Here is an 11,971-nt window from a genome sequence, read left to right on the forward strand (position 1 = left end):
ATTAAAATTAAATATCCCAACTGCTGTATGCATGATCAATGATCGTACCGGGTAAAAAATAGTTAGTTTTGATGCTGCCTAATCCAATACGGTAAAATAAAACACTGGGGTGGACCGGGCCACCGCACCCCAACTAGCTCCGCCCTTGCAACCGACCAATTGGGTCGCTCTTGATATAAAAAAATTGCTGGATTCAATAGAAAAAGGTAAGGGTAGTATTGCCATATTGGTGCCTGTAATGCTTGGTGCACAATTAACCATCTTCTATTCTTCTTTTATCCTTGGGCTCGATTGGATATTATATGAGTTTTGAGTATATTATTTAGATGGAAGGAGATAAGATGGTAAAAGATATTAGTTAAGAAGGAAGAGCCCACATTGATGTGACATACTGACATTTATTGAGGGGAAATTAAAAAGTAAATGGTTTGAATGAGGTCCTAGAGGGGTTTGGCTCCCCTCCAGTACGATAAAATCTAGTATACTTCATTGTGTGGCTAAGATTAAATCAATCCATCCACACTTACGTCTATGGCTACACGTTTGTCACATGCCCAGCTTATTTCCCACCCCAAAAGAGAGGGAGGATAAAATAATATGGATGAAAGATAAATGTGGGTATAATGAAGGGTGTATGATGTAAAAAATTGTCAAATAACTCATTTGCTCTCGTGTAGTATTAAATTAAGTATAAAATTGCAAAATAAAATAAAATAAAATATGTTTTCATAATTAAACAATAATGATTTAGGTTACTAATAAATTAATTATTAATTCAATACGTATAAAAATTAAAATTCGTTTTTTAAGTGTGTTTTTTTTTTAATTTCATTGTTTTTAAATGGGGAACTCGTCACACATGCACACAATCATTTTTCTTGTTCTTCCCTTCCTTGTTCAGTTGTTCTTGTCGCCGTTATGAGAGAGAGAGACAGAGAGCGAGAGAGAGAGAACGGCAAAAGCAGCAGCAGCAGCAGAAGAAGAAAAGCTATGGGCTGGTGAACGTCACGGCCAAGGTTCGATCCCTCCCTCTCTCCGATCTGTTGTTGTTGTTCTTCTTCTTCTTGTTTGCTGTCATTGTTCATTTCTTAAAATCCAGGCGAACAGTGTGTGTATGTGGGTGTGGGACTGTTTGTGATGAAGAGGGCAGATGAAGAGGGGGTAGAGGGAGGGTAGAAAGGTCAAAAAACCAGGTCTATTAGGCCGGATGAGCTATGCACAGCTCGAGAGGTAGCAATAATCTATAGCCCCAAATCTGGCTTCGCCGGGATAAAGCAACAAGGGGGATAAGCTTATACACCCGAAGAAATGGCATCCAAACGGGGCCAAATCTGTCATGTCAACCCCTCATCCGGGTGTATAACACAATGCACCCTTCTAATATGGCATCCAATCGGGCCCAACGAATTCATTTGGGAGAAATTTGATTAATCTTATATGAGTTTTGTCATCATTTATAGTATCCTAAGGTCGTACACCAGTTACAGGAAATTCGTGCTACTCCTCAAATATTAAATTGCTACAGTGCTACTAATACAGTCACAAATAGAACACATCAATTATCTCTCATGGCTGAAGGTAATTTTACATATTATGTGTGTATGTTTCTTAATCTATATAGATTGGGCCAACCAAAATTTTTTCAGTTAGTCAATTCATATAGTTTCTAAGATCAAAAGTCCAACCATTAGTAAAGAAGGCCATGGCACTTGAAAAATTTTCACATACTCAATTCATTGCCCATTGCTTGATATACTATAATGCTAGGACTATAAAAGTCATACTGATTTCCATGGTTATATGCAATAGTAACTGAACTGGAAAATAGAAAACTTAGCTTGAAATCGAAGAAAATGTTGCCAAGTTTTGAAGATCGACCTTCCTCGGCACTCAAAGAGAAAGTTTTGAAATCTCGTGGCCACTAAGGGCAGTAAACGAGCCGAATTGTTTTGGCCACTAAGGGCTGAATTTGGAGGCCGCAAGGGGCTCATTAGAGAGGCCACAAAGGGCAATTTTAGAGACTGCAAAACACCGTCGATTATATGGTCACATGGGGGCGTAATGAACGGGTTCTTAAGGCCATAATATACCGTCCATCATATGGCCACATGGAGGCTTAACGAACATGTATTTTGAGGGTTAAACAAGCGGTACTGGGGTTGGATTCTTTTGTTTAGACCGCAAAATTATGTTCATCATATGGCCACATGGGGGCGTAATGAATAGATATTTTGTGGGTTAAACAAGCGGCGCCATCTCCGCATCGGCTTCACAACTGAAATTTTACTTTGCAGGTAAAACCCTGAATTTGGAAAATGTTTTGAGTTTTCTAAATCAAGTTTGTTGCGGCTTTTTGTCACGACACAATCCTTGTTAGAACAAAACTCGGTGGAATTCACGGGAGAGCAGATTGGAACAAGAGGTACCAAGAACCACTTGTAGATAAAAAAGAGAGAGTAAGAACTAAGAACCACTTTAAATGGGATAATGAACCACTTTACAATTTCACCCTGTGATTGGAACAGTGGAGTTCATAGGCAAATTGTCATTTTCCCTCTCAGAGAAACGAAATTGAGATTTTATGCAAAATAGAGGGGACTGTTAGGAAATTCAAAAAGCGGCCCCTTAGTTAAATGTCTTTGTATCATGTTTTTCAATGGCTCTATCTTGATTTTTATAATCTCCTTATTTACTTTTTCACCTGATTAAAAAAATAGTCTAAAACTATTTAATTAGTTAATTTTGTAATTGTTGATTAAGGAGTGGAGCACTATTGTTATTAAGTGAGTGCATATCCAACTGGGGGATGATGTTGTAAGCCAACTTAGAGCTTCGGTAGTGTTAGCATATATTGACCTGATCTTGTGTCCATTTTATCGGTATACATGATCTGAACCTTTTTTGACGAGCTTGCTAATATCTTAATTTACTTATGTTTAGAAGAGGTTCCTTCATACTTCATGATGCTTTGTAGGGGTGCGGGAAATAGCTCTAAATTTTAAGGTTGTCCAGTTATGTAGCTATTAGCCGTTAAATTGTTTGAAATTAAACTAATGTTGAGTAATCGTGCAGTTGCCAATATTCAATCAGCATGTATGTTTAACAAGTGGTCTAATTAGTAAGCCCTGGGGTATAATTAACACAGTTCACATCAACGGAATGACAGAGAGGGCATGTTTACGATAGCTATGGATACAGATTTTAGATTTTAGCTACAAATTCTGCTGCAAATTTTAGATTCTGAATTTTAATAGAAGTTGAGAAACCTGTTTGTTGCAGCTATGAGATTATGAGGATTTCACTTCTTTTTTGAGATTTTAGCTTTACATTTTGCTACGGATTTTTAGATTCTGGATTTTTGTAGAAGTTGAGAAACATGTTTGTTGTAGCTGTGAGATTATAAGAATTTCTTTCCTTTTTTAAAAATTTGTGCCGTAGAATCCCAAAAGCTACCCAAACCCAGCTTTGAAATTTTGAGAAATGTTTTAAATGTGTAAGAAGTAGCTAGAAATGTTTAGAATTGAATTTATTGCCCAAATCATTTTAGATTGAGCTTAGAACAAGCCAAGTTGGAGTTTGGAACATTATTTTCATTTTGCACTTCGTTGTAAATGGATAACGAAGTCAGAGAAACTATATATATGGAAGAACTATAAGGAGATTATACAATCTGGTTTCCTCTTATTTTCTTGGTTTTTTGGGGTATGTTTTGTTTTCTCTTCTGTTATTTTTGACAAAGCAACTTTGCACAATGAAGTATCAAATTGTGGTTATGCTTGTACTTTTTTTTGGTGGAAGGGCTTCCAATCATGATGCATTATTAAGTCAGTAATACACAAATAGGACCACTAAAGAAAAGCATTTACTTCACAGGTTGATGAGATTGTTTTGAATTCGATTTTTTCCGTCATAGAGCTTGGCCAAATCAAGTTTAAGTTTTGGAGGCCAAGGCCTTCGTATTAACTATATTGTATGCACTGAAAAAAAAATATGATCAAACCATTTAGTTATCTACACTATGGCCTGGTTGTTTGATCAGAGATAAACGGAAGGAATACATAATTCATAGTATATGTACAGGATATAGAATCCCTTAGGCTGTAGGAATCGTAGAGAAAAAACTAATTTGGTATTTGTTTTGGTTAGGATTGTGTAAGGCATTTGCAATTTTTGTCTTCATTCGAATTACAAGTTTCATATAGACCAAATGGCAAAATGATCACTTCAATGCTATTGTAATGGAGGGGATATGAAATCCCACCAAACAAACAAGCCACAAGTAAACAAGCTAAACTCGCACAATGCATGACATGGCCTTAAAAACCTAACATCTCAATCAAACTTCTATCTTGTCAACTAATCATATTGCATTTGTTAGTTGTTGCAGCTTCCATCGAATCCATCCAACCTGTGAGAAATTTGCCGGAAGACGGGAATTGATGCTAAAGTACCTGTTGTTTTGCCAAACGAAGAAGCATGGGAGATGTTTTGCTCTGGAGTGGGTCACGTTGCAACGCTTTCAACCATAAAGCCGTATGCCAAGATATTGTTAGAGAATGTGATGGCTTGCCACTAGCATTGAAAGTCATATGCGGTGCACTACAGAAAGAGGAAAATGTGAATGTATAAAAGGAATTTCTTAACAGAATAAAGGTCACCAACTACATCTGGCATTGTAGACTTGAATGAAAAAGTGTTCAAGGTACAAAAGGTAAGCTATGACCAATTAAAGAATACTGAGGAAAAGAAATGTCTTTCTGTTCTGTGGATTGTATCCAAAAGACACCATGATTGAAAAATCTAGTTTGCTAGGATATTGGAGAGCAGAGAGAATTTTTTCTGGTAAACTTATTTTAGAATAGGCACTTGATCAAGAAGAAGTTATATTGCAAGCTCTTATAGATGCGTCTTTGTTCGAGATTTGGTATTGACAATAACTTCCCTGTAAGGAGAGAAACCCACACATTTATTCCAGAGGAGGTGGAATGGAAAATGCAATACGAATATTCTTTAGACTTGTGCAGCTTGCCACCAAAAAATGTGAGCGCTCCTGCACTATACGGCTTTTTGGCGTCGCCCTATCTTTCTAGAGGCAGATTTTTCTAAAAAAAGCGGTGGATTACTCAGATTGGGAATAACTTGATCGCCAGGAGGCTAGGCATGTTATTAAAGAAAGTTTCTGGAATCACCTCTAAATTATTGTTTCCTTGAAGCAAACAAGGTCAACAGCTCCGGGCAATCTCGTGATTCTGGCAAGCTGCACAAGTCATGATTCGTAAAGGATATTCGTGTTGCATTTTTACATTCCACCTCCTTTGGAATCATCTCTGAAGAAATTCCAGCTCCACATGTGTGGGTTCCTCTCTTTGCGGAGAAGTTATTGCCAATAACAAGTCTCGAACAAAATCGTGCATCTTCACAGAGTGATCATCTTCCAATGCATTTTTCCAACAAAGACGCATCTATAAGAGCTTGCAATCTAGTTTCTCCCTTATCAAGTGCCTTTCCAAAGTAAGTTTACCATAAAAAATCCTCTCTGCACTCCAATATCCTATCAAACTAGATTTTTCAATCATGGTGTCTTCTGGATACAATCCACAGAACAGAAGACATTTCTTTTCCTCAGTATTCTTTAATTGGCCATAGCTTACCTTTAGTACCTTGAACACTTTTTCATTCAAGCCTACATTGACAAATGTAGCAGGTGACCTTTATTCTCTTGAGAAATTCTTCCATACATTCACATTTTGCTCTTTCCGTAGTGCACGGCATACAACTTTCAACGCTAGTGGCAAGCCATCACATTCTCTAACAATATCTTAGACATACGGCTTGATGGTTGCAACGTGACCCACTCCAGAGGAAGACATCTCCCATGCTTCTTCGTTTGGCAAAACTTCAACGGGTACTTCAGCATCAGTTCCCATTTTCCGTCAAACTTCTATTTTTCTAGTTGCCAAAACAACTTCGCAACCGTTTTGTTGATTGGCATTGGGGAATCCTACAACACTTAAATCCACCTCGTCCCAAACATCATCTAAAAGCAAAAGGTACTTCTTGCCTTCAAGTCTCTGCAATAATTTTCTTGCAACTGTATCGTTGGCATCTATTGTTATTTTTAACCGCATCCCAACCTCGTTTTGTAGCTTTCTAATGCTCCAAGAGTTTGAGACAGTCACCCATATGACAAAATCAAAATATGTTTTGAATTCGGGTGAATTGTTCAAGAAAACCAATATAGTAGTCTTACGACTCTTACCTACTCCACCCATTTCCCAAATACCAATCTTTTGAGTGTTCTCATCTCTTTATTCAGTACCTAGTAATTGAAAAAGATAAGCAGTTATGTCTATAAACTAAAAAAAGTTTATTTTAAGACAAAAATTAGTCAAATAATATGTCTTTTCTGAATTCTTTCAAGTTCGGTCCTTACTTTTTGATTTTTCTTGTAGAGCCAAATCGGGAAAAGTGGTTCACCAACTACATAAGCCAATTGTTCATCTGGAAAAAATTATTGGCTTCCAATGCAGAGCATGGGCTTCCAACTATGAGAAAAGATGCACCACCGAGGCCAAGTGGTTCATATGTATCTCACATAACATATTTGTACTACAGTATCAGCTTTTTGTAGAGGTATATGCCCCTCTAGCTTAATAGTACTGATCGAGAGCTATCAAACAAAATTCATTTTGTAATATTAATGAATGTATGTTCTTTCGGAATAAAATGAAAGAATAGTAATCTAGCCAAGCTTAGGGACATGTGTGGTGACCTGAGCATTAAGAAATAAGATGAGTCCAGAGATAGGGTTCTTGGTAGGGATAGTGGTGGTGAAGGAGGTTATCAGGCTTGGCTGCTCTACTCGGAAGTAGACAACACTAGTTCCTATCAAGGGCAAAGAGTATCAGTCTGATTGAATTGTTCTGATTTCCTTCTTATAACCTCTCGTTTTAGACACTTGGACGATTTCTATTCGAACACATGTATTGCATCTGCATTTTTGTTGTGTGTATATCAGGTGTAACTTAACAAGGCTCATTTCGTAAGTTCTTGGGATTGTTTGTGTTAGATTGCGTTGAAGAAATTTGTGGGTATAATGTTGTCATCTCGGAAATTGTGTTACCGATGGCTGATGAGAGCATGTTATGGCCAATTTGTGCATGCGTAGTTATAGTGCGTGTGGTGCGTGCACACAGACCGACCCTTCTTATATGGGGTTCTATTTCTCATCACATGAGAATCATATATGCTATAGGAGAGTAAATGCGAAAGTGCATCAAGATTCAAGAATTGATAAATACAATTACTATGACGTTGTACTTTCCATGCGTGTCTACTATTAAATGAGAAAATGTGTGAGCACGGGAGGAGAGTAAGGGAAAATTAATACTCGTATGATCAAAAGACAAAATACTCCATCAAATTCCACATTTACCACATTTCACGCGCGAATATTGGATACCATTGCAACTTATATATATCTCCCTTTTAGTTAGTTATTCCCTCACTTCCTACTCTGTATCTACTATACAAACACAGGAGAGAGAGAGAGAGAGAGAGAGAGAGAGAGAGAGAGAGAGATAGATAGAGAGAGAGAGAGAGAGAGAGAGAGAGAGAGAGAGAGAGCTGCAGAGTGAGGCATTGCAATGGACATCTACATTGAACCCACAAGAGGAATTCCATTCGCATTACAAGTGGGTTATTTCGATACTATCTCAGAAATCAAACAAAAAATCCAAAAAGAACAAGGAATACCCATATCCAAACAGACCCTAATGCTCAACGGCGAACCACTCTCCGACGACCTCAACATCCACCACTCCGACTTCGTCAACCGCACCCTCCTTCAACTCCTTGTCAAACCCGGAGCGCAAAAAATCCATAAGGGAAATACAGTTGAAATAGGAAAAATGGAGAAACAAATGAAGTGAAAATAAAAGAAAGACAAAAGAGATGGGGGGTATGGGAGAGATTTCCAAAGAAAAGAGAGAAAGGAGGGTCAGAAAGGAAAAAAGACAAAATGGAGATGATATAATGCTCGTGATCTTTTTAATCTTTGTTAACATCTTAAAATATTAGTAAAAAAAATCTAACCGATAAAGAGAGAGAGAGAGAGAGAGAGGTGTAACTGTTAGACATAGGGGTTGGAAAATTTTGGGAGGTTAGGGCGTTCATTTGTATACCCGGGTTGCATGTAATATGATAAAAAGGTTGTAATCCATTCTTCTACGTAATATATAAAGGGATAGCACAATTTAGTGTCTCTCTGTCACAATTGTGATTTCCACAATTGCCCAACACAATTGACTATGGAATTAACTAACTGTCGGGGTGGTAATTTTAAATTGTGCTCTCAAAGCCCTGTCACAATTGTGATTTCCACGATTGCCCGACACAATTGACTATGGAATTAACTAACAGTCGGGGTGAAATTGTAAAATTACCACCCCCAACCCAACTTCCCATGCACCCACGTCTCCCTCTCGGAATAGCATTTAGGTAAAACAGAGTATTTTTTTTAAAAAAATTTGCTACTCTGAATACGTAGGTAAAACAGAGTTGCTTTCCCACTATTCCTTCTCTCTTCTCTTGGAATTGTTTTCTCCCCCTACAAATTGGTTGTCGTCTTCAGGGATCTATGATCATAAAACCCATCAATCAAGTCTCATTCTCTGATGTTCACTTTTTGGACTTCAACCCTCAATGTGTAGTTATCGGGTTACCTATATACTATCCTGACAATCTACGTTGTATGAGTCAAGACTCCTGAACGAACATAAAATTGCCGGCACTCGGAAACACGTAAAAAAAATATAGGCACGAAATTTGACTCGTACATATATCGCGCGTGCTCCGGTCTCTGACGTTTTTTGGTTCCAGTCGGCTTTTTTGTATTTTGTTTGTTGTTTTTTGTTGTTTTCTTATTATATTTATACATGACATGATTCTTTCTGGTTTTAAAAAAAAAAAGTGTGAAGAGACAGTAATTTTTTTTTAACTTCCCAAAAAAAAGGATGGACGAGGGAACCACCGAGCATAGCAAGTAGCAACCCTCCATTTGGCGTAACCAGCAGGAGTCCAGACCTGCAGCGGGCCCGAGAAAGGACCAAAGAGTCATAGCAACTACCACCCCACCAAAAGCTAGTGGACCAAAGCCAGGCCTCACAAGAAGACCAAGTTTGAGAGGTCACCATTAGCAGTGGCATAACCAGAAATTTAGGTCCATGATGGCACCATTAAACATGGTCTTAGAATTTCCTATCTTTTACTTATAGCAAACAACCATAACATGAAAGATATGAACTTAATACATAAAATTTGCTACAATATACATACATACATATATATATATATATATATATATATATATATATATATATATATATATATATATATATAACGAGTCTTTATGGAAAACAAATATGTATAAAAGAAATTTTTTTGAAAACTTGACAAAGATACTAAGGAGGTAAGTGTTAAGTATAAGAGAAAAAATGTGTATAATTTTCGGGATACAACTTGTGATGACCTTTATAATTTGGGGTAAAAGTGAAATTATTGAAAATTGCAGTGCCCCAATAGATTCCATGTGACTCCGTCACTGATCATTAGTACAACCCGAACCCGTGACCTTCTGACTACCAAACCAAACGGAGTGAGCCCTGAGACCCCAGGCCACCAGCCCCTGGTGGCCATGAAAAATGAAAATCATTTTGCCAAGAAGAAATGTGAAGATAAAAAATAAAAATAAAAAACTAGTACTAATAAAAAGGAGAAAATGTCAAATATCCATATTTCCCGCATATATCGGATACCGTTACAACTTACACATCCTTCTTTCAGTTACCTCACTTCCCACTCTGTATCCACTAATACAAATGCTTATATATATATATATATACAGAGAGAGAGAGAGAGAGGGAGAGAGGGAGAGGGAGAGGGAGGGGGGGGAGGCAATGGACGTCTTCTTTGAACCCACAAGAGGAATTCCATTCGCATTAGAAGTGGGCTACTTCGATACTATCTCAGAAATCAAACAAAGAATCCACAAGAAACACAAGATACCCACATCCAAACAGACCCTAATCCTCAACGGCGAACCGCTCGCCGACGACCTCAACATCTACCAGTCCGGCATCCTCGACCGCACCCTCCTCCAACTCCTCGTCGAACCCGAGACGCCTCGAAAAATCCAAATCTTCGCGAGAATGCCCACGTCCAAACACGGCCTTAAGGTCGAGATGAACTCGAACGACACCGTTCGCCGCCTCAAAGAGCTTTTGATCAACCAAATGGACGGTACTGTTCCCATCAACCGACTAGTACTCAAGTTCAACGGCCACGATTTGAAAGAAGATGGAGGATGGGTTTTGCATGATTACGATATATCGGACGGCTCGGAGATCGAGATGGGTATCAGGCCTTCGCCGGCCACATCGTCGTCGACGGGATCGGGGAATCCGAGCGGTGGGTCCAGGCGGAAGATGAGGGTGATGGTGAGGAGCAAGTGCGGGAGCATGAAGGTTCCGGTGGAGGTGAGGGCAGGGGATAATGTTGGTGTGCTGAGGAATGAGGTGATGAAGCTGGTGGAAAGCGGTGGGTTTTTAGTGCCTGCGGACGGGTTCTTCTTCATATACAAGCAGAATGTGATGGATGAAGATAGGTCGTTTAGGTGGCACAATGTGGGCCCAGGAGATACTATTGAGGTCTTCAATGGGAGTGTTAGTGGTGGATTATGAAACTAGTTAGTATTAGTATGATTTAGATTAGGAATTTTGTTTTGTCTAGTTTTGTTTTTGCGCGGAGTTAGGGATTTACAGGCTTAAAGGGCGTGCCGTTAAATAGAATCGGTGGTCACGTAACGAAATTTTATCTCTGCGATGCGCATGCATTGCTAATATTGATGTCGATTTAGAATCGTGAGATGATTGATGCATTGGTGCATTCACATTGATGTCTTCAATGGGAGTGTTGGTGGTGGATCAAGAAATGAGTTAGGCTCGGATTAGGAGTTTTGTTTTACTTAGTTTTTTTGCGGAGTTAGGATTTCACAGGCGTACAGGTCGGTGGCCACGTAACGGAATTTTGAATCTCGAGATGAACGATGCACGATGCATGGCAGCATTCATAGATATATTCTGTAGTAGTGTTACTGGTGGATGATGAAATGATATGAACTCCATTTTTAAGTTGTTTTGTTGCAATGTCGTTGCAACTTAGATAGAATGTGTGATGCACAAATCATGATACTTAGGCTCACAATCACATGTTCCTTCTAAAACGTTTATGAAGCTCTTTTTCAACCGCATATTTCCTCTGAAATCTTTCTTACGTGTTTATTAGAATCGTTAACTAAACCAAATATTTCGAGCTTGACTCATACTCACCTCGCCTAAAACATCGTTTAAGATTGATACTTCTATTGAACAAGCTAAACACAAACACATCTTTTGATCTCATTAAGCATTCAAGTCAATCTTGAATAACCTTCTTTGCGGCTTGAAGAATTCAAACTACTCTAGCTCAGTTCACGATCTGTTCATTAAAAACTCATTCAACATCATCAAAAAAAACAATTTGCGTTTTTAAAACTCCTTAAGTTTTCAAACCCGACCTTTGACAACTCAACATTCGACTCGTTCAACTTGTTTCCGAACCCTATTTATTTCTAGTCAGGCCTTTGGGGAAAAGCTATTGTTTGGATGATACATTAGGCAACTCATTTGTGAGTATTTGACTCTTTTGTGAGTGTTGGGCTATATTAGGCTTGAAGTGCTCTGGTCCATCCATAACTCTGTAATTACTACTCCCTCCGTCCCCAGATGAGAGTCCAGTATTCCATTTTGGATTGTCCTCCCTTAAGAGAACTAAGCAGAAAAAGCATCACCAAAAATTTATGGAGTGATCGACCGCCACATGATGGCCCAATACCCATAAACACCACACATTTTTATAGGGCCTACTTCTAACT

The 11,971-nt window shown here is 38.5% G+C and overlaps 1 protein-coding gene and 1 long non-coding RNA gene across 3 annotated transcripts; both read left to right on the forward strand.

The window, feature by feature from the left end:
- The first annotated feature begins 851 nt into the window (after window positions 1–851).
- On the forward strand, window positions 852–7,068 carry LOC131302682 (uncharacterized). 2 transcript variants are annotated; one of them, XR_009191883.1, is made up of 3 exons: window positions 852–1,016; window positions 4,379–6,050; window positions 6,453–7,068. It is a non-coding gene; the product is annotated as an uncharacterized LOC131302682 (long non-coding RNA). The 2 variants fall into 2 exon arrangements; XR_009191882.1 differs by having other exon boundaries at window positions 852–6,050.
- Window positions 7,069–7,607: 539 nt separating this feature from the next.
- On the forward strand, window positions 7,608–11,175 carry LOC131303176 (ubiquitin domain-containing protein 7SL RNA1-like). Its single transcript, XM_058329957.1, has 3 exons — window positions 7,608–7,927; window positions 8,712–8,718; window positions 9,930–11,175. The coding sequence occupies exons 1-3, from the start codon at window positions 7,647–7,649 to the stop codon at window positions 10,737–10,739; spliced, it is 1,098 nt and encodes a 365-aa protein (XP_058185940.1). The 5' UTR covers window positions 7,608–7,646; the 3' UTR covers window positions 10,740–11,175.
- The last annotated feature ends 796 nt before the right edge of the window (window positions 11,176–11,971 follow it).

This window comes from Rhododendron vialii, chromosome 10a (genome assembly GCF_030253575.1).
Source record: "Rhododendron vialii isolate Sample 1 chromosome 10a, ASM3025357v1".
NCBI classification, from domain to species: Eukaryota; Viridiplantae; Streptophyta; class Magnoliopsida; order Ericales; family Ericaceae; genus Rhododendron; species Rhododendron vialii.

Bases quoted from the DNA above. Each gene is read 5' to 3' on its own strand.
- LOC131303176 (XM_058329957.1), top strand. From the start codon at position 7,647: ATGGACATCTACATTGAACCCACAAGAGGAATTCCATTCGCATTACAA.